This window comes from Cnephaeus nilssonii (genome assembly GCF_951640355.1).
Source record: "Cnephaeus nilssonii genome assembly, chromosome: 13".
Classification (NCBI taxonomy): Eukaryota; Metazoa; Chordata; class Mammalia; order Chiroptera; family Vespertilionidae; genus Cnephaeus; species Cnephaeus nilssonii.
In genome coordinates, this window is record NC_137084.1 from 25,822,191 (window position 1) to 25,846,652 (window position 24,462).

At 37.4% G+C, this 24,462-nt stretch overlaps 1 protein-coding gene across 1 annotated transcript in view; it reads right to left on the minus strand.

Annotated features, from left to right (window-relative positions):
• LUZP2 (leucine zipper protein 2) overlaps window positions 1-24,462 on the minus strand; it is a gene marked incomplete at both ends in the record, with an annotated part of 306,815 nt that overhangs the window by 11,767 nt on the left and 270,586 nt on the right. Inside the window, 3 exons of the mRNA XM_079788833.1 lie at window positions 4,162-4,254; window positions 10,078-10,242; window positions 18,588-18,662. Of these exons, the coding sequence (XP_079644959.1) occupies window positions 4,162-4,254; window positions 10,078-10,242; window positions 18,588-18,662 (333 nt within the window). The remainder of the gene's footprint in view (window positions 1-4,161; window positions 4,255-10,077; window positions 10,243-18,587; window positions 18,663-24,462) is intronic.

The following is a 24,462-nucleotide window of genomic DNA, read 5'->3' on the forward strand; positions in this document are numbered from 1 at the left end:
CCGGTTGCCTGGTCATTCGGTCAACTGGTCGTAATGGTTGCTTAAGCTTTGATATAGACAAGATATTAAAGGGTTTATGTTTTATCTAAACAAATGCTTTTCAAATCTTGGCTCACAGACCACCTGCCTGAGAGTCACTGGAATTAAGAATAGGGTTGCCAAATTTCTGTTTAAAATAATAAAAATAATATAGGTTACACTTACTCCTATTCATTTACAATTCCCTGAGAATTTCTAAGAACCTTAATTTTTAAACGTTTTCCAGATGATTTTTATGATCATTTACATGTAAAAATAAAATGTTAATGAAACAGATCTGCACATTACTATCATCTGGATAAATTAAAAAAGAAATACAACTAATATCTAGACTCCACATGCCAAGATGTGAATTTTTCTGATGTTGGTCCCAGGCATCAGTAGTGTATCAGAGCTCTCTGGGTGATGCATTATTGTAAGGACAGGGTTAGGAACTACAGGTCTAGAATTTGAAAATTGATGTTCACACCAGTCTCACTAATTCCTACTGCTTATACCTGGATTACTTTACTCACTTATATTACTCTCTTGTCCTTGAAATGTATTTGAATCTACAGCCTATGAATACTGAACACTCTGTGCATTAGAAAGTGTAACTTCTTGGAAGTAGAGACTCCAAAGATTAAAATTTAGATAAGATCCTTTGTGTTAGTGCAGGTGGAGGCAGTTCTTTGAAGGTACCCAGACTGGGACCCACATCAAGGTAATAGTGGCTTATGGGACTTATTTCTAGGACAGGAATTACCAGTGATAAGGAAGGACGACAAAAGTAGAAGGAGAGTGGAACAAACAAAACACAATTTTTTATTCTGAGCAGACTATACCCTTGATAGGAAAAGTAGACCAGAATATAGCTATTGGAAACCTTAGCCTTTAAACACACAGAACTGCCCAGCTGGCATGGCTCAATGGTTGAGGTTACACCTATGAACCAGGGGTCATGGTTTAATTCTTGGTCAGGGCACATGCCCCGGTTGTGGGTTTGACCCCAGTGTGGGGTATGCAGCCAATCAATGATTCTCTCTCATAATTGACATTTCTGTCTCTCCCTCCATCTCCCTTCCTCTCTGAAGTCAATAAAAATATATTTTAAAAAGTAAATCCTATCTAATAAAAGAGTAATATACAAATTGACCATACCTCTGCTACACCCACAAGCCACACCTACCAGCCAATCAGGAGTGAGTATGCAAATCAACCCAATGAAGATGGCTGCGGCCATGGAGCTGCTGCAAGCAGAAGGCTTGGGTTTCCCAGGCAAGGAGGAAGCCAAGCTTCCCTGATTCCCTGGCCGGCCCAGGCCTACACTCAAGGCTACAAAGTTTCAATTATAGAAGATAAATATATCCCAACAAAAATGGCATGGCGGCAGCCATAGAGCTGGACAGAGCAGGAGGCTTGAGTTGCCCCCGGTGATAGAGGAAGCCAAGCTCCCGCAGCCCTGGCCTGCCTTGGCCTCCACTATAAAGTTTCAATTATAGAAGATAAATAAATCCCAACAAAAAAGGCTGAGGCCACAGAGTGAGCAGGAAGCTTGGCTCCACTCAAGGCTACAAAGTTTCAATTATAGAAGATAAATAAACCCAGATACCAGGGTCTCTTCTTGTGTCACTGAGGGGTGTGGCCGGCCTACAAACCACCACAGGCCCCTCACCCAGGCCACGCCACGCCCCATGGAACTCCCACCCTGACCCGGGATACCCTTCAGGGCAAAACAGCTGGCCCCCACCATGCACCAGGCCTCTATCCTATCTAATAAAAGAATAATATTCAAATTGACCATCACTCCAACACACAAGATGGCTGCCCCTATGTGGTAAAATATGGCTGCCCTCATGTGGACAAAAGATGGCTGCAACAAGATGGCCAGCCGGGGAGGGCAGTTGCGAGGGACCAGGCCTGCAAGGGAGGGCAGTTGGGGGTGATCAAGCCTGAGGGGAGGGCAGTTAGGGGTGACCAGGCCCGCAGAGGAGGGAAGTTGGGAGTGACCGGGCCTGTAGGGAAGGGCAGTTGGGGGGGGACCAGGCCTGTAGGGGAGGGCAGTTAGGGGAAAATAGGCTGGCAGGGAAGCAGTTAGGCATCAATCAGGCTGTCAGGGGAGTGTTTAGGGGGTGATCAGGCTGGCAGGCAGAAGGGGTTAGGGGCAATCAGGCAAGCAGTTGGGAGCCTGCCATCCTGGAATGTGCGAGGGATATCCGACTGCCCGTTTAGGCCCGATTCAGGTAGGATCCAGGTAGGATCGGGCCTAAACAGGCAGTCGGATATCCCTCGAGGGGTCCCAGATTGGAGAGGGTGCAGGATGGGCTGAGAGACACCCCTGCCGTGCATGAATTTCGTGCACTGGGCCTCTAGTAAATAAATAAAAATAAACACAGAACTTTTCAAGCTTGCCTCCAATGGGAAAATGCTTGGTAATCTTAATGAAGCCCCATTCTTTGTTCTTAAAGTTGCTTTGGCCACCACATTACAATAATGATTTGCTCAAGGCACACATTCATCACTACAGAGGCAAGAATAAGGTAACTGAATTCCTCCTAACACAAATGCTCAGAATAGGAGACCTTTAAGGATCAATTCTGGGCATTACCTATAAGAGTACAGACAAAAGGTATCAAGAATATATATATATAATAAACATATATTTCTTTATTGATTTCAGAGAGGAAAGGAGAAGGAGAAAGAGATAGAAACATCAATGATGAAAGAGAATCACTGATCGACTGCCTCCCGCACCCCGCACCCCCCCGCCCCCCTCACCCCACTGGGGATAGAGCCTGCAACCCAGGCATGTGCCCTTGGCCGGAATTGATTCTGGGACCCTTCAGTCCGCAGGCTTATGCTGTATCTACTGAGCCAAGCCAGCCAGGGCAACAATATATTTTTTTTTAATTAAGATATAATTGACTTATAAATTGTGTTCATTTTAGATGTAAACTGTAATGATTTTATGAGTAGATATTGCAAAATATTTTGATAGTTTTAGAAAATATGTCAAGAAATAAAAAATACACTTAATATTAACCGATGATCTTATCACTTCAATGAATACAAACATTAACTGTATATTTAATTCACATCAAATTCCTTAGTTTAGAAATCCAGGGTTCCTCACACTTAAGTCCCAAAGTATCTCTTTAGGCACATATCCCACCACTTTCTGCATCCTATTTTCTAGCCATTTTATTATTTTTATTTTTTTTGCTCACACTTTCAGAGACTTTTCTGTCCTTCCTATCCCAAATTTTCTTGACTTCTTCCTTCCTTGAAAGAAAATTATAGTGCATTTTATTTCTGTTGTTCATTAACCTTATTGTCTTCTAAAATGTATGGCAATCTTACATGTTTAAATATATAAAAATAGGAAGGAAAATTGTTGAACCATTCATATTTCTAAGTTATTAGTAACTGATAGAAGAAAATCAGATTGACTTGGTGAACCTATGTTTCTATTTTGACTATTTTCATTTGCTATAGCCTGATTTCTTTTCAATCATAAATGGTTTTAATAGATACTTTTCATTTTGTTACCTAGATTGAAGCCTAACTTTGAACCTACTCAATACAATTGTTGTCATTTTATGTTTCTCAAATCCAAACACAATAAATCTATAATTGTGCCAAAGTTCCAGATTTAAAATTTCATTACACTTTTTATCATTTTAAAAAATCCATAGGATACAAGTTCCATGTTTCTTCTTACCATGTGAATGCTAAGAATCTCTCTTCTTCTAATGCAATCTCCTTATACTTCTAGGTTTATTTGCTTTATAGGGAAAACTCTATAAAATCACATCCTTTGGGATTTTGTTTACTTGTTTCTTTTTGTTTTTAATATTTTAAAAGGCTTATGTCATGTGGTTGTGGAAATAAGCTGCCTGCTGAGTGTATGGTTATCCTCCTTATATCAGACAACTCAAGTTCACATACTCCTAAGAGTCTGGTTATACTTCCTGATTCACATCCAAAGAACATCTGCCTTTTAAAATATTAAAGTACAATATTTAGATAGTAGATAGTATATATAAATAGATATGTCATGATGGTATGAACTAGGATTGTTAAAATGCTTATGATCCTGTTTTCATGTTGAATACTATTAAAACTATTTTAAGTTAATCTTACATTTTCAGAATTGCACTCAGGGGCATTCAGATTTTCTTCCTTTGTTGTAACAACTTGAGAGTTCTCCCTGCTTCCAGGAGTGCTTTGTTCAGGCTTCAGAAAGAAAGAGAGAACATGAAAAGAGACACAGAGAGAAATAGGTTCAACAAATAGATTCATATGACATGGTAAAATATAATGCAATGGCAATAGCACACTCAAAGAAAAATAATAACATGGGAATTTTTATATAACTAGAGACTTTAAAATTTGGACTTTAAAACTTCTTAACTTAAAAATGAAATAATATAAATTCTATTATTTTGTATTAGTGATGTTCAATGGGATTATTTTAAGAATCCTAGCTCGTAAATAAATAAATAAATAAATAAATAAATAAATAAAATCGTGTACTTTCTTTTCACGTTAACTTTCAGTATATCTCAGAAATAGTACACATCTTATTTTCTCAGGAAGAAAGAAAATGTTTTGTAATATCCCACTGTAATTTGCATAGAGGACCATATTGACTCCTATGCTTTACTAATTAATTAATTGCTGCTTTATACCTCTGAATATCCAAAATATTATCCTAAAATTCATCTTTTGAGGAACACTAAATTAAAAAGTAAGATAAAGTGAAAAGATCATTTTCCAGCTTCTGGCCAGAGAAGGGTTATACCATAACTAATATATATAAATATTCCTATTGACTTGTGTAAGATTATCTACTCAAATGAGTGTTTCTTGGTTAGAGCTGATTGATTTGAATATATTGCTTCCCCCATTAATCTATGAGGGTGCTATTGGAAGATAGACAAAAACTCAGTGAGTGCTAACTTGCTTGGATCTGAATCTTTGATCTCAGTGGATGACAGGGGATATGAAAAAGAGGTTTCTAACCATTAGGGACCTAGGTAGACAAAGACTAGTATGTGGTCTGGTCAGAGTACTCAAATGCATTAAAGTTTTCTCTGTGCTACACTCTAGACAGCACTGGCCTGTTTTTCCACAGGCAGTTATATTCCTTAGCAGGGGGGCATTCTTATAAAATTAACAATTTTCTTAAAATAAACACCAAAGATACTTAATAAAACTAGTAGAATATTAAATGTAAAAATAATAATGAAACTAGTATATTAGAGAGACAATGGAAAACAGGTCTTATATTAATTCACCCAAATGCTGGGCTTTATGTATAATCTTATATAATAAAAGGGCAATATGCAAATTGACCCTAAAGGCAGAATGACCAGAACCACAGCTGGACCAGTCACTATGAGGCTCACTGACTAATTCTTGGTCTCTTTCCCTGGCCAGTAGGCTCTGATCGCCTAATGGCCACCTGCATCAGGGGTGGGGCCAGCTAGCAGGCAGGAACAGCCAACCTCTAGGTCCCTTCCCCTGGCCGACAGGCACCAATCACCCGATGGTGAAGGGGGAACCCGGGGTGGGGGGGGGGGCGGGACTGGCTGCGGCTGGGGAAGATGGTCCTGATAGTAAGCCAGGCCTAGGGACTGTACCCACTCACAAATTTCATGCACCGGGCCTCTAGAATAAATCAAACAAATAAAATTCCTCTTTCCTTTTACTTAAAGAAGTTTAATTTAGTTGTATGAGATATAGAAGGCATCCTGTCTTACTCCCTCTTTCTCTCCTATTCTTTCTTAATACTGCTATCTTCTGATCTCCCCCCTGAGCCTTCCCTAAAAAAAATAGAATATAATTAACCAGGGAAACAAAATGTCTTCAAATAAGCCATTTCTCTGTGTTACACACCATTGATAAATATAAAGTTGAGGAAGGTGTGATTTTTGTCTTCATAGAACTTACATAATCTGATTGCTACTCACATAAATAGTTATAAGATAAAGTAGATTAATTAAAAGGGCACAAGCAGAATTGTAAATATTTTGAAAGGCCAAATGTCAAATCCATTTGTGGTAATGAGAAAAGGCATGACGGAAAGGGTAATCTTTAAAATGGGCCTCTGGATGATTAAGGCAAGAGTGAGGAGAGAACATTCAAGGTGATGGAAACACTGCAGGAAAATATATTTAGGAAGAAAGGTCAGTTGTTGGCCTTTTGGTTTAGAGGGCAGCAGTAGAGTAATTATGAGAAAAATGCTATAAAGTAGGGAGAAGAATCCCAATATCAAGCTACAAAGTTTGTAATGATAGCTTTTTCTATTTTTAAATTATTCCAAAAGAAATATTCTTTAAAAAAACCCTGAGGCTAATAATATTTCTCCCTTCTAGAGTTTTGTGAGGAGCATTTAATTTCATATGAGTGTAGTACAACTCAATAAATGTCAATTAGTATTGATATCATTGCTATTTGCATTAGTTTCTAAAACTGTCTATGACAAATAAGCATCAGTTTCCTAATAAAAAGAACTAATATAATTTTAGAGTAGTTAGTGTTATAAATGGTTATAGTAGGTGGCCTTATGTGTATTAGCATATAAATATGACAAAGAAGTCACACTACCTATACATGTTTAAAATATTAGTTTAATATCAAAGCATTAACAAATACCTAAAATTGAAAACAAAATAAACAAACTAGGAAATCAGGCATAGTCTTATTAAATCTATTTTCCCAACATTTTAAAGTTGAAAATTAAAACATTTAATCTATTTTGTGCTAATAAAATACTAAGCATATAGAGAAGCTAGAGAAGGTACACTTTTAATGTGGCTCAAGAACAAGCTTAAGGAGACCAAGGTTATGCTTCTGGCTATTTCAGTAGTGGGGTAATGCAATCTGGGACCTTACTGGGTCATTGCTGGGTTTTAGCAGCAGCATCAGGAGGGATGAGATGGAAGTGAGGACTGATGTTTCAACCTTCCCTGTTCTAAAGAATGGGCTCTACATGGGGGAAGAAGGAAGGATAATGTATACAATGTCTGACGGGTGTGGCAAGTTTAGGCATGGTTTGGCAATTGCATGGGGAGGTTGGAAAGAAGGAGTTTACTTCCGTCAGATGAAGCTATCATATTCAGGCCAGGGACTCATGGAGATATGGGGAATAGGAGGATATTATCTTTTCTTAAGTAAGAGATATAGAAAAATATCAATCAGGATTTCTTAAGTGCTCAGCAAAGCAGATTGGCATTCATGGAAGGATCCTAATCATAATATTAGCAGCACATTGAATTCCTAATCTATGAAAATGAGGTGCGTGTGGGTTTTACAAATGGTCAACTTTATAGGAACAAGTTCAGAAATGCTGCCTCTTGTGTCTTTACATAAGCATCCAGGGAACCTCTCTGTTTGCTACCCAGATTCTTTGATAGCAAGGAAGCACAGGTGGTGGGGAGGGTTCTCCAAGATATGACTCAACTCTGTCAGGAATGCTTCCCAAATGGATTCATGTGCCATGGTGAATTTAGCCACAGAGAATAAGCAGTGGCAAAATGAAAGGTTCTAGGTGGTGTTCATCTTATAGTGCATTTTATCATTTGCAAATTTAGGTTTGCTTGAAAATATATAAACTTACTAGCCTTCTTTTAAATTTATTTTTAATTTATTGAATCTCATTGGGGAAAAAAAAAGAGGCCAACTGGCTAACCAAGATATTAAAGAAGATTTACCTGCAGAAAATGGAGAAACCAAAAACTAGGTGAGTCCAGCCTCTAATGTAGCAGGCCAGAAAGAAGCCAAGTCGGATTAATATCATATACCATGTCTTATCCATGGTCCTTGTCTCCCCTCTACAATCCAAAGGAATTGTTTTATCAGATATTTTGTAAATACAAGTTACTTTCATAGCTCTAGAAATACTTCTGAGAAGAAGAGAATCACACCTGATTCCAATTTTAAGTGAATTATTTTTTTTAAAGAGGTAAAAGTATGTGTTGGTTGTTTATTTTGGTACCCCTAGAAAATGGTGGGCTATTGAATATGGAAGGTTTTATCTTGGGTGTCAGCTTAATATTCCATAGATGGGTAAGTAGCATTTATATCCTATAACACACAACATACTACTAGTAAATGGGAATTTTGGAGTCACAGTCATGCATTTAATGTCTTAAACTTTTAAAATTATCTCTAGTCTCATGCTGTATTTTTTAAATATGTTTTTTTTATTAATTTTAGAGAGATAAAGGAAGGGAGAGGGCAGGAGAGAAATATCAACTGCTGCCTCCTGCATGCCCCCTGCAGGGGATCAAGCCCACACCCAAGCACTGGGAATGGATCTGGTGACCTCTTGGTGCATGAGCCTGCGCTCAAACACCTGAGCCACACCAGCCAGAGCTCATGCTGTTTTATAGTAGAATTATTTTGTTTCACTTTTTTTTTTAGTCTAGATCCTGAATGTAGTATTTCCCTAATCTACAAATTGTCCATATCCCCTTTATTCCAAAGATAGGAAATCACAGAAATAAGCAGCAATAAATAGGCTCTAGATGTTTGCACAATTATGTAACTGCATAGGTGGTTCTGGTGATACAGAATTTACCTGGCAACCAAAGAACACACAGGAGTACTGGGAGACACAGGGAAAACCCATTTATTTTCATATATTTCACATGTACCAGTACATTAACTCAGGGGAGACTATTTCTCTCCAAATTCTGAGCAAACCAATATGGAGGAAGCTTCCCCTTTATACCCTTTGATCTCTTTGTCCCCCAAATATGGGATGGGACTTCCGGACCTTTCTCAGACTTTGCAAAAAACCTTGTGTGTTGGGATGGGGACCATGAGAACACACCTAAAAGCCTGGCCTGGCGCCAGCACTGATAACCCTGTCTGGGGGTTGTGTATTGTTCATGGTTTATGGCCTCCCTAAAATAGGAGTTGTATTTAGGTAAACAGGTCTTGCAAGACCAGATAATTAAAGAAAGGACAGTGACTAGACTATAAGCTAGCAAGAATGTGCATTAGGTTACTGGCACAGATTCAGATTGCTAGCCCTCCCAAAATGTCTCATTTCCCCCATCACTGGTATCTGTAACATTCTTTTTAACAGTGAGAGAGCCTAAGGCAAATGATAAGAGAGCCAGCACTTTCAAGTAAATATATACTGGAAACCCTTTCTCCACTACTTCAGATTGTCAGGATTTATTTAAATGCACAGCCTGCAAATTGCAGGTTCTGACAATTGAAACCAAAAGCCCGTGCCCCATGTGATGTAGTGTGGTGTGGACTTGGAGGAAAATTTGCTTGTCAGTAGGTCTCAAAAACCTCCTGGGAAGCTTTTAAAAAACACTAATGATTGCAGCCCAACCACAAAGAATTTGATTTAATAGGTCTGGGTTTAGTCCCAAGTGTCAGGATTTTTTTTTTTTTTTAACAAGTATCCCAAGTGAGTCTAATGTGCAGGCAGTGTTGAGAACTGTCTTAATAAAAAAAATGTATCCACTTTTAAAAGAATGATAGTTATACAATAGGAAAAAAATATTTCCCATATTAAACTTCTGGTATATATTGGAATATAATACAAGACACTTTCTTTCAACTAACTGTAACATAATAATTATTTTGGAATGTTAATTTAGAAAAATAATTGTTATAAATAATGATAATTATTATTATTTTACAATTAGATCATCCTGCCTAAGAGTCAACTGGCTCTCTAGTAAAGAGCCTTCACCATGTGACTATACAGAGTTACAAATTGGGTTACTATCATCCATTTACATCATTTTTATGTTTTACTTAGATCCACACTGATGACCCCATAGTACATTACTTTATTTTACTTTGTATTATTATTATTTTTTAAAATCCTCCAAAGGGCATAAAGGGAAAGCTTCCTTAAAATCTTTATTGTTGAAAGTATTACATAGGTCCTTTTTCTTCAATTAATCTCTTCCAGCCTCCCCTCACCACCCAGGCACTCACTACCCCATTGTCTGTGCCCACGATTTATACATATATGCATACAAGTTCATTGGTTTTACTTTCCAAAGCACAAATAAAGTGTACCTTGCTTTTTGTCTTTGTATCTAGAATCTTGACATCAATGGGACTGGGTGGAATTGACATCTGAGTTGGATCTGACCTGATTAGACTCAAAGGGGGTGGTTGATCACGAAAAACAGATGACAGGCAGAGTTGTACAGTCTGTTTCAGTGCTTTCAGTTGTGACTCCTACAAAAAAAAAAAAAAGAGAGAGAGATCACAAATTTTACATAACCAGAATCACATGATACCCTGTTTTATGCATACTCAATCTGTTTGTTTTTAGGAGTGAATGTGTTTTATGATATATTTTGAGCACTGAAATTCAGAGACATATCTCTCTTTTTTCCCTTGAACTGGCATGATTTCAATCAAGGTAGTTTGCTGAATATATTTGTTGAAGAAAATATACTCTGGGGCACTCTGAAATAGAAAATGCTCTTAGAAAACTGTCTTCTTTCTAGTAGGACCAGCCACCTTTATTACAAATCCTCCCCCTGGCAATGTAGGCCTCTGTGTTTCTCAGATTAGCCTGTATTAGAGACTCAATTTCCTCACATATTGGGAAAAATGAATTTGTTTCCAATAAAATCTTTATTTTCCTTGGGCCTTGTTCAGAAGTAGAAGTTAATTTTCTTTGACTGTAAATAATATTAATACTTTCTGATATTAGCATAGGATATCACAATCCTCCAAGCACTTTCAACTTCCATATGCAAAAAATAATTTTATGCTTTCAAACATCTGTGAAACTGGCACGATGAATTATGATTTTACTGTGAAGAAAAGAAAGTTCAAAGTGTTCAGACCTGGTTTATTTTCGGTTTATATCACCAGGCAGACTGAACTTACATAGACCATCATCTCTACCTCGCATTGAATCCCCAGGACCCACTTCTGAAAATATTTTTACATACTTATAAGTTAAAAAAGAATATAAAGCTGAGTACAAACGACAGAGAGATCCTCAGGTGCCAAAATGAAGAGAGACATCCAACTGTTGGGAAATCTCATGGTAACTGAAGGGTACTTTGGGGTGTGGATACAGACCCTAATAAGACAATGTCAAAGAAACATCAATCTCAAGACATGAGATATGGCCTTCAGGCCAAGAGAGGTGAAGAGAGAGATTAGTTCCTGAGGCTGAGACTCCGGGACAAGCTGGCACACGTGGAGATTAGCCTTTCAGTGCCTTCATAGATCAGTGAAGCAGCACAGTTTGTTTTCTCTACCTGTCAAAGCCGTTTACACCCAACAAAACTATTGCCTTTCATATACTATACCAGAAACACTTTCACAGAGCACCCTCCCCTATTTCTTGTCTCCCATAAAGCCTTCGTGATCAATTTCTTAAAAGCAGTGGCTATGATTTAGATCCTTCCCAATGCCTACCTCTGTGCTTTCTACTCATATGTGATATATGATAATATTTATCTTTAAGTTGTGAGTGCCAATTGCTAGAATGGCAGTTAAGAAATCTCTCTCTCTTTGGTCACGGCAAGTAATTTTGAAAAAGAAGCAATAAGAGCAACAACCAGAAAGATATAAGACAGAACAGAGATGCATTTTCTTCTCATGACTCTTGCCCTAGGATTGTCTAAGACCAAATGAGAATCTGATAAGAACTAGAATGGAGAAGCATTGTCAAGTGGACAGAAGGGGGCTAAGCTGAATGATGACCTTATACTCAAAGTGGCCCCTTTTAACTGCTAGTCTGAGTTTCTAGAGTGTTGGTTGCCCTTCCTCCACCCCATTGATTTCTATAATTGATCCCATTGTTTCCTTTATATAATTGATTGCTAATTTCTCATTTTTAATTTATATGTATAAACACACATGTATAAGTTGCCTATTTTGTTCAGAACTGTTGTGGCACATCATAACACAATCCCTGACATATTAAAGGGACTCAACAAAAAGTGTTGTTTTTTTTAATAAATGACTTAAAAACTTAGGTGAAAACATTATTTTTGTGTGTTAGGAAAGAAAATTAACAAGTTATATCAATAAAAATAAATGTAATAGTTCAGTTTTCTTCTCCTATTATTTCTTGTTATAATCCAGGCTGACCCTTCCCATCTCTCACTACAGAAGAGGAGATCAAGGTATTGGGTGTTGTGCCAGGAGTGAGTTATCCCAGGTGACACTGAACCATTTAAATATGTTCTCTGTGTTGCATCTTTTAGTGGGACCATAGAAACAGTGTTAATGTGACAGGGTCAGGCAAGCCTTGGCTAGGACTCAAAGCTAATGTGGCTTTGAAATGTAGAGATGTAATGTTTAAATCATGCAGAAAGTAACAGTGGTTACTGTATTCACTGTGTTTATATCTTGGCTCCTCTAAAGCCATTCTACATCTCAGCTTTGGATTTGTAACAGGCTTAAGATATGTCCTATATAATAAAAGGCTAATGACCGAATGGCTCTATGACACACACTGACCACAAGGGGGCTCAACACAGGAGCTTCCCCCTAGTGGGGAGAAAGCCCTGAGCCAGGTTCACGGCTGGCAAGCGCAGCAGCAGTGGTGGTGGGAGCCTCTCCCACCTCCGCGGCAGCACTAAGGATGTCCGACTGCCAGCTTAGGCCCCCTCCAGTAGGACATCTCCTGGACTGTGAGAGGGCACAGGCTGGGCTGAGCACCCCCCAACCCCGAGTGCACGAATTTCATGCACTGGGCCTCTGGTGTTTTCATAATAGACAAAATCCAGAGTGGTGGCTGAAATTAGATGCTGAAAATAAATAACAAACAGCATTAAGTTAATATTTTCAAACATCGATTTTCAATAAACATTTTTAGGCAAGACAAATTTTCCAATAAAACAACAACTGGGGATGGGTCTTACATGTCCATTTTTAATTGTCTGAACTTTGATACAATCATCTTGTTTGTTTCCACAGCTCTCCTGACATTGTCAGGATCATCGCAGATAATAGAAACATCATCACACAGAGGTAACCTCCAACTCCTCAACTTTCATAGCCACAGTAGTAAGCTATCTTTTATGTTTCAACCTATTCTTAATCTCTTAGCTTTATATTTTATCTCATTTTTGAACCCTAAGCCTGTAACTTTGACCCCTACCTTAGATTCTGGCTCCAGTGCTTGAGTACATTATAGATTTTTTTTTCTGCCACAGACAGCAGATTGCTGTGAGCAACCCTGCCCTAATCCAGTTATCTTCTGAAAAACATACACAAAACAAAATCTAGTTTTCCACTTAATCTAGTTAATAGAGCCTGTTACCAGGGACACACCTCAGGTTTGGCTTGACCGAGTTCCATCAGCAGGACCAAGACAATGATTTTATATCACATGATTACATTTTCATTCCTGCTGCCAGCTATAGTCGGTTTTGAAACTACAAGCTACTGTTCACTTTGAAGTTCACTGAAACAAGATGTCACCTAAGACATATGATGCAAACCATGTAATGTATACCCTGTCCTAGATCTTACAACCAGTTCCCTCTGAAGGTCAGTCTTGTTTTTGCCCTGCCTATTCCCACACCAAACCATTTTTTTCCACATTCTAGTAAAATGCAAACTCCTTAATAAGGACCTGCTTTTAACAATGTCCTTTATTTATAGCTCATCAAACATCCCAAGCTCATTTGCATCTTAGAGCCTTTATATTTGCTGTTGCCTCTGCTTGCAGAACCCTTTTTTCAAATAGCTATGCAGGAAATTCCAATTAAAATTCATATCTCAGTTTATATATTATCTGCTTTGAAATAGAGTCCCTGATCATGGAACACTCCTTTAGAATCTCTATCACTGTTTTTAAATTATGGCCTATGTAGCCCTTGTTACCACTGCAAATGATCTTATTGTTTATGTGTTTATTATTTATCTACTTCTATTAGAACGTAATTTCTTTGAGTGTCAGTACCTTTTCAGCAGCATCACCAGTTTATAACTTAAATATTTGTTACATGAATAAAGAAAACCTTCCAGAGGATATAAGAGGGTGCCATTTTGCATGAGAAAAATCTATATATATAAAAGGCTAAGTGATCCTCCAACCATTTGAGCAGCCAGTACATATGACATGCACTGACCACCAGGGGGCAGATGCTCAACACAGGAGCTGCCAATCTGCAGTGACTTGGCTGCTGTGATTCCTGGGTGATGCACCCCAGAACCAGAGAGCGGGGAGACCGATTTGGAAAGATCATGAGGGGCTGTGAATCTAAAGGCTTTTCTTTAATGTTATTTCTGCTGTGAAATCAGCTCTGTGAATTCTGAAAGGTCCTTTAATATTTTAGGCTCTCTGCTCGAGGTCTCTCCAGGTCTTTGTATGTAGAATATATAGCGTGTTTATTAATTTATGAAGTTAAATCTTCATTTATCTATTCAATCATTAAGTACCTATCATGCTCCTGTTATGTTCCAGAACTACTGTGGCAAAAATATTTCTTGGTTTCTTCCTAGTTAGTCCCAGGAGTGTATGTATGTCACCTAACTGTGTCATCTGTAATATGGATGTAATTATACATGCTTTCCTAAGATACATTTTGTGATGATTACATGTAATACAAACTTTTCTTTCCATATGAAAATTTGAGAGGTAGATTTCCAAACCATAAAGTTGTTTTTACATTCTAGGAGCTGAGGCTAAATGTAATTCATAAGATAAGATATTGCCAAATAAATAATTGATTGTTTGAGAAACCAAGGTTGGTTCTTAGATTTTGAGGTTATTATTGTTTATGTTGTGATAGTAAACTGAGACTTCTTTCATTAAATATGTGATGAGAACCAAGCTGAAGTGTGAAATGTTGTTTTCATAATATTTATAAGGTAGTGAAGGTTATTTGAAGACTAGATATAATATTCTTAGAAGCCAGACACCTGAAGAGAATTTAAAAAAAAAAGCTGCAGGTATAGATATAAAGATGATGGAGAGAGGGGAAGAGCAATCTCATTAAACTGAAGTTTTTATTCATTTTGAAGTGAACTACCATTTCTACCTGACTTTATAACTACAGTTTATGAGCCTCACACATATCTTACATTAAATTTGTTGAAATTAACCTCCAGTAATGTGAAATGCTTTTATAGTTCACTATAGCAAAAGGTGTGACCAGATGCTGAAGAGAGAAATTGCTATCACAGAGAGGCAGTCTCTGTGATCTCATTCACTAATAATAATAATTAATATGCTTACTGAGTCTTTTCCAGGTGCCAAGAATTCTTCTTAGTATGTTGCTTTTTTGAGACATATAATTTTCTCATCACCCTTATAAAGTAAGTTTCATTATTTTTTCATGTTACAGTGAAGCATAAAGAGCTTGGGGATGCCTTGCCAATTTGGCTCAGTGGATAGAAAGTTGACCTGCGGAATGAAGGGTCCAGGCTTTGATTCTGGTGAAAGGCACATGCCTCAGTTGCAGGCTCAATCCCTGGTCCTGGTCGGGGTGTGCAGGAGGCAACCAATCGATGTGTCTCTCTCTCACATTGATGTTTCTCTCTCTCTGTCTCTCCCTCCCACTCTCTCTAAAATTCAATGGAAAAATATCCTCAGGTGAGGATTAACAACAAAAAAAGAGTTTGGGGGATTCAAACATAGTCATTCAATGGAAAAATGATGACTTGCTCATAGATGGACACTGGAGACTTTTACTTAAACACTGCACTATATAGTCTCTCATCCTGAATCAGGAATGTGGCATGGTATGGCACAGGTACATAGTTATGGTGGCGGTGGTGGGGTGGGGCGTTAGAAATGGGAGGAGAAAAGCATAGAATGAGTAAGAGGAGGGAGGAGAAAACTCTGCATTAACTCCAAGCTCTGTAACTCAGGCCAAATCATGATTTTCTCATGAAGTATTATATGGCCACACCAGCCCATCCAACCCACATGTACTTAAAATATACATATTTATTTCCATTCTTGGTGCCTTTATGACCTTGTGGCTCTGCATACAATTATTTTCGAATTGTTCATGCCCAACAAAATAGTGAGAAACTTGGAACCTCAGACCATGTATCATAAATGCTGTCTGTTTTCCATAGCACCTAGCATATGGTAGTCACACAAGAGGCATTTCAAACATATTTAGCATTGACTGGCTAAATGGATGACCTGAAATCAAATCAGGGAAGATATTTAATGTAATAACAATCATTCTGACAGTTACAGTCAGAGTTGTTAAAATCTCAGAGGAAGCTGAGCTGCACAGAACCATGGGAATTCAGACTTAAGGCATATTGCAGAGATCACGGTAGGGATAACAGAGAAATAATTTTTTTAAAAAGATTGTCTAGTTGAACTTGAGGATTATACATTCCTTTGATTTTATGATTCTAGCAATACTATAGTCATTTCCCTTTTAAAAAAGTAATATTATGTAGCATGAGTTGGATATGGTCAGAGATTAGCATAAATTGGTATAAGCTTATTTTTTCATAAATTAAAAAATTCTCATAAATCTGCAATCTTGGTAAGATGAATTATATTTGATCTAGTCTACAAAATAGCAGGTAGGCTTCCCTAAAACCATTAAATATTATATTAAGTTTTGGATAAACTGATATAAAATATGACAATCACAAAGGAGTGACATTGTTAAAATATTTAGTTATTCATTCAAAAGGCACGTTTTTCCAAAAGATCTAAACCATAAGAAGAAAAAAATCATTAGAATTCAATAAATGTCCTTACAAATTCCTGTACTATGACACTTTTTAGATATCTGGTTTAAAAAGTTAGCTGTGTTAGCTTTGAAGAAGTTTTGGTCATAAGTAAGTGAAGAAAATGTGAGACCCAAGGGCCTGGGAGGTAAAATTTTATCCTGGTTCTTTATAGCTACTGCATAACAAGAAGGTTATACCAGAAGAATTTTAAAATGAGACTCAAATGTTCCACATCCTCTATTCTGTATCAAAACACTCATGGTTCAAATTGGTGATTAGGAGATAATCTCCTCCCTTTACAAAGTTGCTAAACATATGCAATATATTATTGCAAAATTAATCTATGAGTGCAATCACCTTACTTGCTTATTTTTCTAAATAAAATTGTTGCTAAGGTGCAATCACAAAAACGGAAAGCTTTTTACAGCAGACAGAATACTTTCTAAAAGAAAACTTATTTTATAAATTGCAGGGGTATAAAGAGAACTGCATAGACAAACATAAGAAATATCAGGTAAATAACAATATGAATTAAATGTTAAAAGGTATCATTTTAATTATACAATATATATTTGTTATATATAATTAATATTTATATTATTTAATAAAATGTACTATATATGAAAATTTTAATATACACAAACACATGCATTGCATATATTTAACATATATAAACAATTTATAAACAATGTGTCTAATGTATGTATACTATATAATACATGTTAATATATACAATATGTAAGTGAACTAAAGGAAAGAGATATTTACTTTCCCAAATCTTGTAAAGTTAATTTAAAAATGAGAAAAGAGAGTGAAATTTTACCAAATACTATAACTATTAACAGCAGAAAAGTAATTCTGAATTACATAAGCAATTCCTTCATATTATATTTGTCTTTCCAAGTACCAATTCCCTATTGCCCATGCATGACTCACATGAAGACTATTGAAAGGCAAAGGTAGACATGGAATGGGAGTTGTGATTTATCCTGAGCATACACAATTGTAACACAATGAGAGATTGATATAAAATAAATAGATGAGGTAAAAAGAGATAAAGAAAATCTTTTGTAAATAGTGGTGATGGTACACAACTATGAACTTCAAAAGTGTTTTTTTTTTTATGGTATGCAAAATATGTTTCAATGAATCCATGCATGGTGGGGCGGGGAGGACGCCGGGAGTCCCTCAGCCTAGCCTCTGCCCTCTTGCAATCCAGGACCCCTTGGGGTATGTTGGATAGCCAGTTTCAGCCCCATCCCCACAAGCCTGATCCCCACAGGCCTGATTCAGACAGGAGGGAACCCAGTCTGATCCTGTGTGTTAAGCATCTGTTCCTTGGTGGTCAGTGTGCATCATAGCGATTGGTCTACCGGTCATTCGGTTACTTAGGCTTTTATATATATAGATATGTAGATAAAGCTGTTATAAAGATGGACTGTCACCCACCCTTGTATTGTCTGTATATATACTGACTTCATGGTTAACTCAGTTTATGTAAAGACCTCCAGAACTCTGATTTAAGATTTCTAGAATGAAAAACATCAATAACTACTTCCATTGGCTTTATAGCTTCATTAATTCAGAGTTAATACATGTCATCTCTATTGGTGCTTGAAAGCATGTTTATTTATGGTGTTATGGAACAAATATACCAGTAAGGAGGAAAATAAAGCCATGAACTCACAGAGCCTGAACCTTGAGTCAATTTACTGTAGCAACAAAAACAAGGAAAAAATTGAGTTCCAATGGGAATATCCAGCATTCGTAAATTCTATAACCATCTTACATGAACAGCACCTGAAATTGTATTAATAAATCAAGGGAAGCAATGTACATGCCCTGGCTTTGTCTGCTAAAACCAAAGTCGTGATGGTTCATGGATATATACATACCCGGTCAAGAGCTGCTTTCTCCAGCGCATTTCTGGCCACAGCTAATTTTTGTTCCAGATCAGTAAGCTGTTGGGCCTGCAAAATGAAAGAAAGGCTAGTACTTACAGTAAATTTTATAATTTCTCCTTCACTTTGAGCATTTGTCATTCACTGCCATAAAATTTTAAATAATTATCTTTGAAAATTCATTTTGCTAAGTTGAGAAAATGATGTATTCTACATGAATATCCACTAAATTGGAAAAGTTTTACCTCAAGTCTCTGAAGATAACTTGTGATATAAATCCAACAGTATACTTCTAGTTGATATAAACTGAATTATGTCCCCCAAAATTCATATGTTAAAGGTCTAACTCTCAGCCATGTGATTATATTAGGAGACAGGGCCTCTAGGGAGGTTAAAAAAAAAAGTGGGCCCCTAATCCTAAAGAACTGGTGCCCTTATAAGGAAGAGACACCAGAGATAGCTCTCTTTCTCCATGCTGATTCAGAATAAAGGCCATATAGGACACAATGAGAAGACACCTGCTACAAGTCAGGAAGAGCTCTCAGAAGAAACTGAATCTGCCAGCACTTTGATCTCAGACACTTAGCCCCCAGAACTGAGAAAATAAATTTCTGTTGTGTGAGCCACCCATTCTGTAGTATTTTGTTATGGCAGCCCTAACAAACTAATACAACAGTACCCACTCTTTTTTATTATTGAGTTTTAGTCCAATACACTTCTCTATCCCACCATATCTCTGTACCTTTTCAAATCCATAACAGTCCTATTGAAAGAAAACAGCAACGGCCTTAGACTTAAGCAGATGTGTTTTAAAATCCTGCCTCTACCAATTTCTAGCTATACAGGGTGGGGCAAAAGTAGGTTTTCAGTAGTTTGTGTGGAAGTTAATACAATCTATAATAATAAAAGTGTAATGTGCTAATTAGACTGGATGTCCTTCTGGACATCCTTCCGGACCACCTTCTGGATGAAGCCGTGCAGCGGGGCGGGGGGGTGGGGGGTGGGGCACAAGGCAGAGGTGGCAGAGTTCCCTAGCCACCGCGATGGGTGGGGGCAGAGTCAGAGGCACCTGTTTCGGCAGCGGGCACCCTGCCCCTTTCACAAATTTTGTGCATTGGACCTCTAGTAATAAATAAATGAATAAATAAAAATAATACAAAAAGAAATGCTGTGTTTCACGTACTTAGAACTGTAAACCTATTTTGCCCCACCCTGTATACTATAATCTTATACTGACAGAAAGATGCTCAGCAGGCTCACAAAGGCCTGCCTCCCCTCACGGCTCAGAACCTCTCTATATCATTAGACTTTGCCTCTTACATTTAGCCAATGAAAAGAATCCAGAGTGGAAAGGAAGGAAGGATATTTCTGATGCTCTTGTGAGGCAAGGGGATTGAGTTTGCCGGGGAGAAGTCAGCAGCAGGAGGCTCATCCTTTCTTCAGTTTCCAGTTCATCACAACACTGGGTGAGATAATGCCGTGGGCTTATAGCAACACTGTAGCCAGCTATCAAAGTGCCCATTTCTCTGTTGCTCATCTCTCCTCTCCCTCACAGTCTGGGAAGCAGAACCCTGAGGTTCTGTCCTTGTTTAAAGTTTTTTGCCCTATGGTGACCACTTAGGAGGAAGGAAATGGTGAGGATACTTTCTTGATTATAAAAACCTATATCCATTTTTTGTATCTATGTTTAGTTTTTGTTTCCTAAATTGATCTGTGTTATTCTCCATACTTTACTCTTACAGGACATAATTTTCTGGGCAACACTTGTTGTCCTTAAACAGCTACTTGATACTTATACATAAAATACATCACATGTGCACTTATAAATGTATACACTAATGCTTAAAAATAAACCCATTCTGAATTTTAAAGAGACAAAGAGAGGAGAGGGAGAGAGCACTTCCAATAGGGGGACACCTAAAAGTGGGTGAATCCCATAAGCTCTGAGCCCTCTGTTCTGAACCCCACTCATACCCCCCTTTAGGATCATGGGCCTTAGTCCCAGATTCTCAGATCCTCATCCCCAGGCTCAGACCATTCTGCCCACCCTGAGTCACTGCTGCCTCCAGCCCGTCTACATTCTCAACCATCAACCACAGGACTCACATTGTGACAGTCTCTGGCAGCAGCAGCAGGGCATACCTACCTAAGCCACCTTCTGTCCATGGGTCTGAGCCCCAAATAAGGAAGGGGATGAATGGCCCTTATGTCTCTCTCCAGCTCCTTGGCTTAGGGCAGGAGTTAAGGACAGTTGAGATGGGCAGTGGGTGGGCTTCAGTAGAGCAGTGGTTGTGGGCAAGTTCCTCTTAGATCTCAGGGGAAGGGGTAAGCACATCTATACCAGCCTCAGTACCACTTGCCATTCCTCGGCAACAGTTGCTAGGGAACTTCATGCAGTCCAGAGGGGGTCTGCATAGGTACAAGCCCTCCTGGCCCCATCCTTCTCCCTCCTTGTGTGGGTTTCAGCCCAAATCCTGTCATCCAGATTAGGCGAGTCCTACTAAAGAATGACTTAAGGATGTACAGTAATATAGTAACCAGTGAACTTGTATCAGGACAGATAGAATGAATTCCAATGGAAGCAATAAATGTGCTTTTGAAAGCTATATTACCATCACTTCCAAGATTTCAAGTACAGTAGGTCCTTGGGTTACATCAAAGATCTGTTCCTATGGCGTGATGTAACACGATTTTCGCTGTAAGTTGGAATCCACCTACATAAGTACCTACATCACTCACATGGAGCACATACACAGCAGTAATGAAGTGAAACAGTTAAAAAAATGTAAAAGAAAGACAACAATTCATGACCTTTACTTGTGGTAAATAAATAATAAAAAAACATAAAGCACATATGTACATACATCGAAATGATGGAACTTATTTTTTATAAATAAATGGGAGATGGCGATGTAACCACGAAACAACATATGTCAAGTCCGACTTAACCCGAGGGCTGTCTGTATTTATCAATTCTAATTATTCATTGAATGCGGTAAAATATAGCCAAGAGATCTTAGGAGACAGAAGCTTAAAAAAAAATAAAGAAAAACAATGACAGGTGTTGCATATTTTGACCCAAATCATTATACTGTGGTCCTAGTTTCCAACTAATTAGGTACTGGGTTAATTCATGTGCAATAGTTACAAAATTATATAAAACAAGAACAGTTCTATGGTTATTAAACCATCAGAAGACCTGTGAAAGACAGGATACTTTACCAGAGTGAATTTTATTTAAAGTTTATCTGGTTTTTCAATTTAACTCCTGTGAAGAAAAGAATTGGGTTACTTAGAAGCTTATCATGTTTCTAGAGTAGCTTTCATTCACATTCAATCATTGAATAAATATATATTCAGTGATTAATTTTTCTGAGACTAGGTAATATTATCTGTATAATAGGTTGACAATATACAATGAATAGAAATCATGTACAGTGAAAAACACAGTATGAGATTTTAACTGATAATTTAAAGGTGTGTTTAAGCTGGAACAGAGAACTAGAAAGTGGCTCCTCAATGTGGAATGAGATGTCACAGTATCTTCTGATTAAAGTAACACCAAAAAGCAAATTTAATTTTCATAGATGTACATTTTATCATCTGCTCTCTATCACATGTTTAGATGCTAAAGTTCATATCATAATTTTTAATTTACTTTTGGGGGGAAAATATGGAGCTACAAAGCTTCAAGTTTTTATAGCCCACAAAACAAAGGGGCCTGGTTTAGATCACCATCCAATCTATTGTTTCTGGAGATGTTGACGGCTATTTGTCTCAAAAATCTACCTTAAATTGAGCTAGACTACAAAGGGTGACAGTGCTGTATTTAATGCAAAAACTTTTAATTTTATTTATTTATTTGTTGTTTTTTTTGTAAATCCTCACCCAAGGATATTTTTCCCATTGATTTTTAGAGAGAGTGGAAGGGGAGAGTAGAGACAGAGAGAAACAGGTATGTGACAGAGACACAGAAATTGCTTGCCTCCCACACACTCTCTGATTGGCACTGGGGATCAAGCCTGCAACTAAGGTATGTGCCCTTGACCACAATTGAACCTGTGACCTTTCAATCCATGAGTGGACACTAACTACTAAGCAAAACTGGCTAGGGCTCTTTTTTTAAATTTGTTTTAAGAAATAAGAATGTATATTCATGAAGCAACTAGACAGGACCTAATTTTATGCAATTAAATTTTATCTGAATTTCAATGAATCATTCTACAAAACTGGCTAAATCTAAAAGGTTCTAATTCATTATTCATACATTAGGCTTGTGAGTCAATATTTCTGAAAATGTATTGACACAATTTATTTTAATTCTTCCCTATCCCCTCCCCTCTAAGTAATAATATCTTACTATCCTTTTAATTTTTCTGGCGAATTTTCCTAAGGTTTACAGAATATGAAAATATTTATTCCTTACCTCTGTTAAAAAGGATTTGACACAATTTTAACACTAAACATATTAAAATCTTTAACATAAATAAAACAAATCAGGTCTATGGAAAACACATGTCTTGTGAGTTGTATGTGAAGGAGATGAGGGGCAGTGATAACAAAGGGAGATCATACAGTTTTATCTTTTGTCTTGGCTGAGCTGAACATTTGTCCCAAGACTTGTGGCAGCCAGGTATAAAAAGAAATGTTGTTGGCTCCCACATTCTATTATCAAAGACAGTAAACATACCAGAGACACAGATGGTGCAGGGTTGCTGCAAGCAAAGGTTCTAATAAAAAATTATAACAAACAGATTTTATAATTCAATTCAGAAAACCATTTCTTAGGAGCCAATAAAATATAATCCAAAATCATGGTTCATTTTAAACCAAGTAAAACACCTAAGATACAATAATGTGTAAATGCACATGTATTTCTCTGCCAAGACATAGGAAGGAGTATGAGTAGGTCACAAGATTCACCTTCTTCCTCGGGCATGTACAATCATTCTCCTCTTTCTCACCTGCTCTAGAAGATTAATTGAAATACAAGTGAGGGATACACAACTTAGGCACCAAGATATAAGAGACTAGAACATTCTTTTGTCACTATTGAGTCTTAATAATGAGCCTTACACATAACAAGTAATTGACATTTAAAAAATTAAACACCTCACTATATGGGGCTACATTGAGAAGATATAAGGACCAGCATGGTCTATTGCAATCCTACTAAAGTCTCAGCTATTTCATCTTCTGATAAAACAGGAAAAAGAAGCACCACAGGTATCAGCATAACAATGTCTAGCCAGACTCTTTTCCAGCATGGCCATCTGCTTAGAAAGCTTAGACTGGAAATTGTCCCACCTCAGGCCAGATTAGGAAAATATGTATACAGATTCTAAGTAGGAAATTCAGAACAGAGCCTTCCCTCCAAGTGTTTTGGCCACTGCTGAGTTATAATAAACAAACTTAAAATACTGTTGTGACTTGTTTACTGGGGACAGGTCAGTAGAGAACTAAAAGTTGAGTCTGTAAGTGTCCTGGATATAACAACTGACATTACAATTAGCTTTAGGTAACATCAGCAAAACAAGGCCAGAAGTTGTTAGAGGTTTTATACCATAGCCTTTCTACTTTATAATTAACAATATGGCTCTTACTCTATGTTTTGGAACAAATAAGAACATACAGCTGTGTTCCAGCCAATAATGCAAAAATATAGATGGTGAGTTATGAGATGTTCCAGTGGGGTGTGGGGAGAATACATTAGAAACTCTACATTTTAGTTTCAGTTTTCAACATTATAAAATACTAGTAGATGAGTAGGTGGTATTATAAAATACTTTGTAGTCTTTATTCAAAAATAACCCATGGTTGCTCTAATGTGAAAACATATTAGAAGTTATATTTACATATTTTCTAAAAC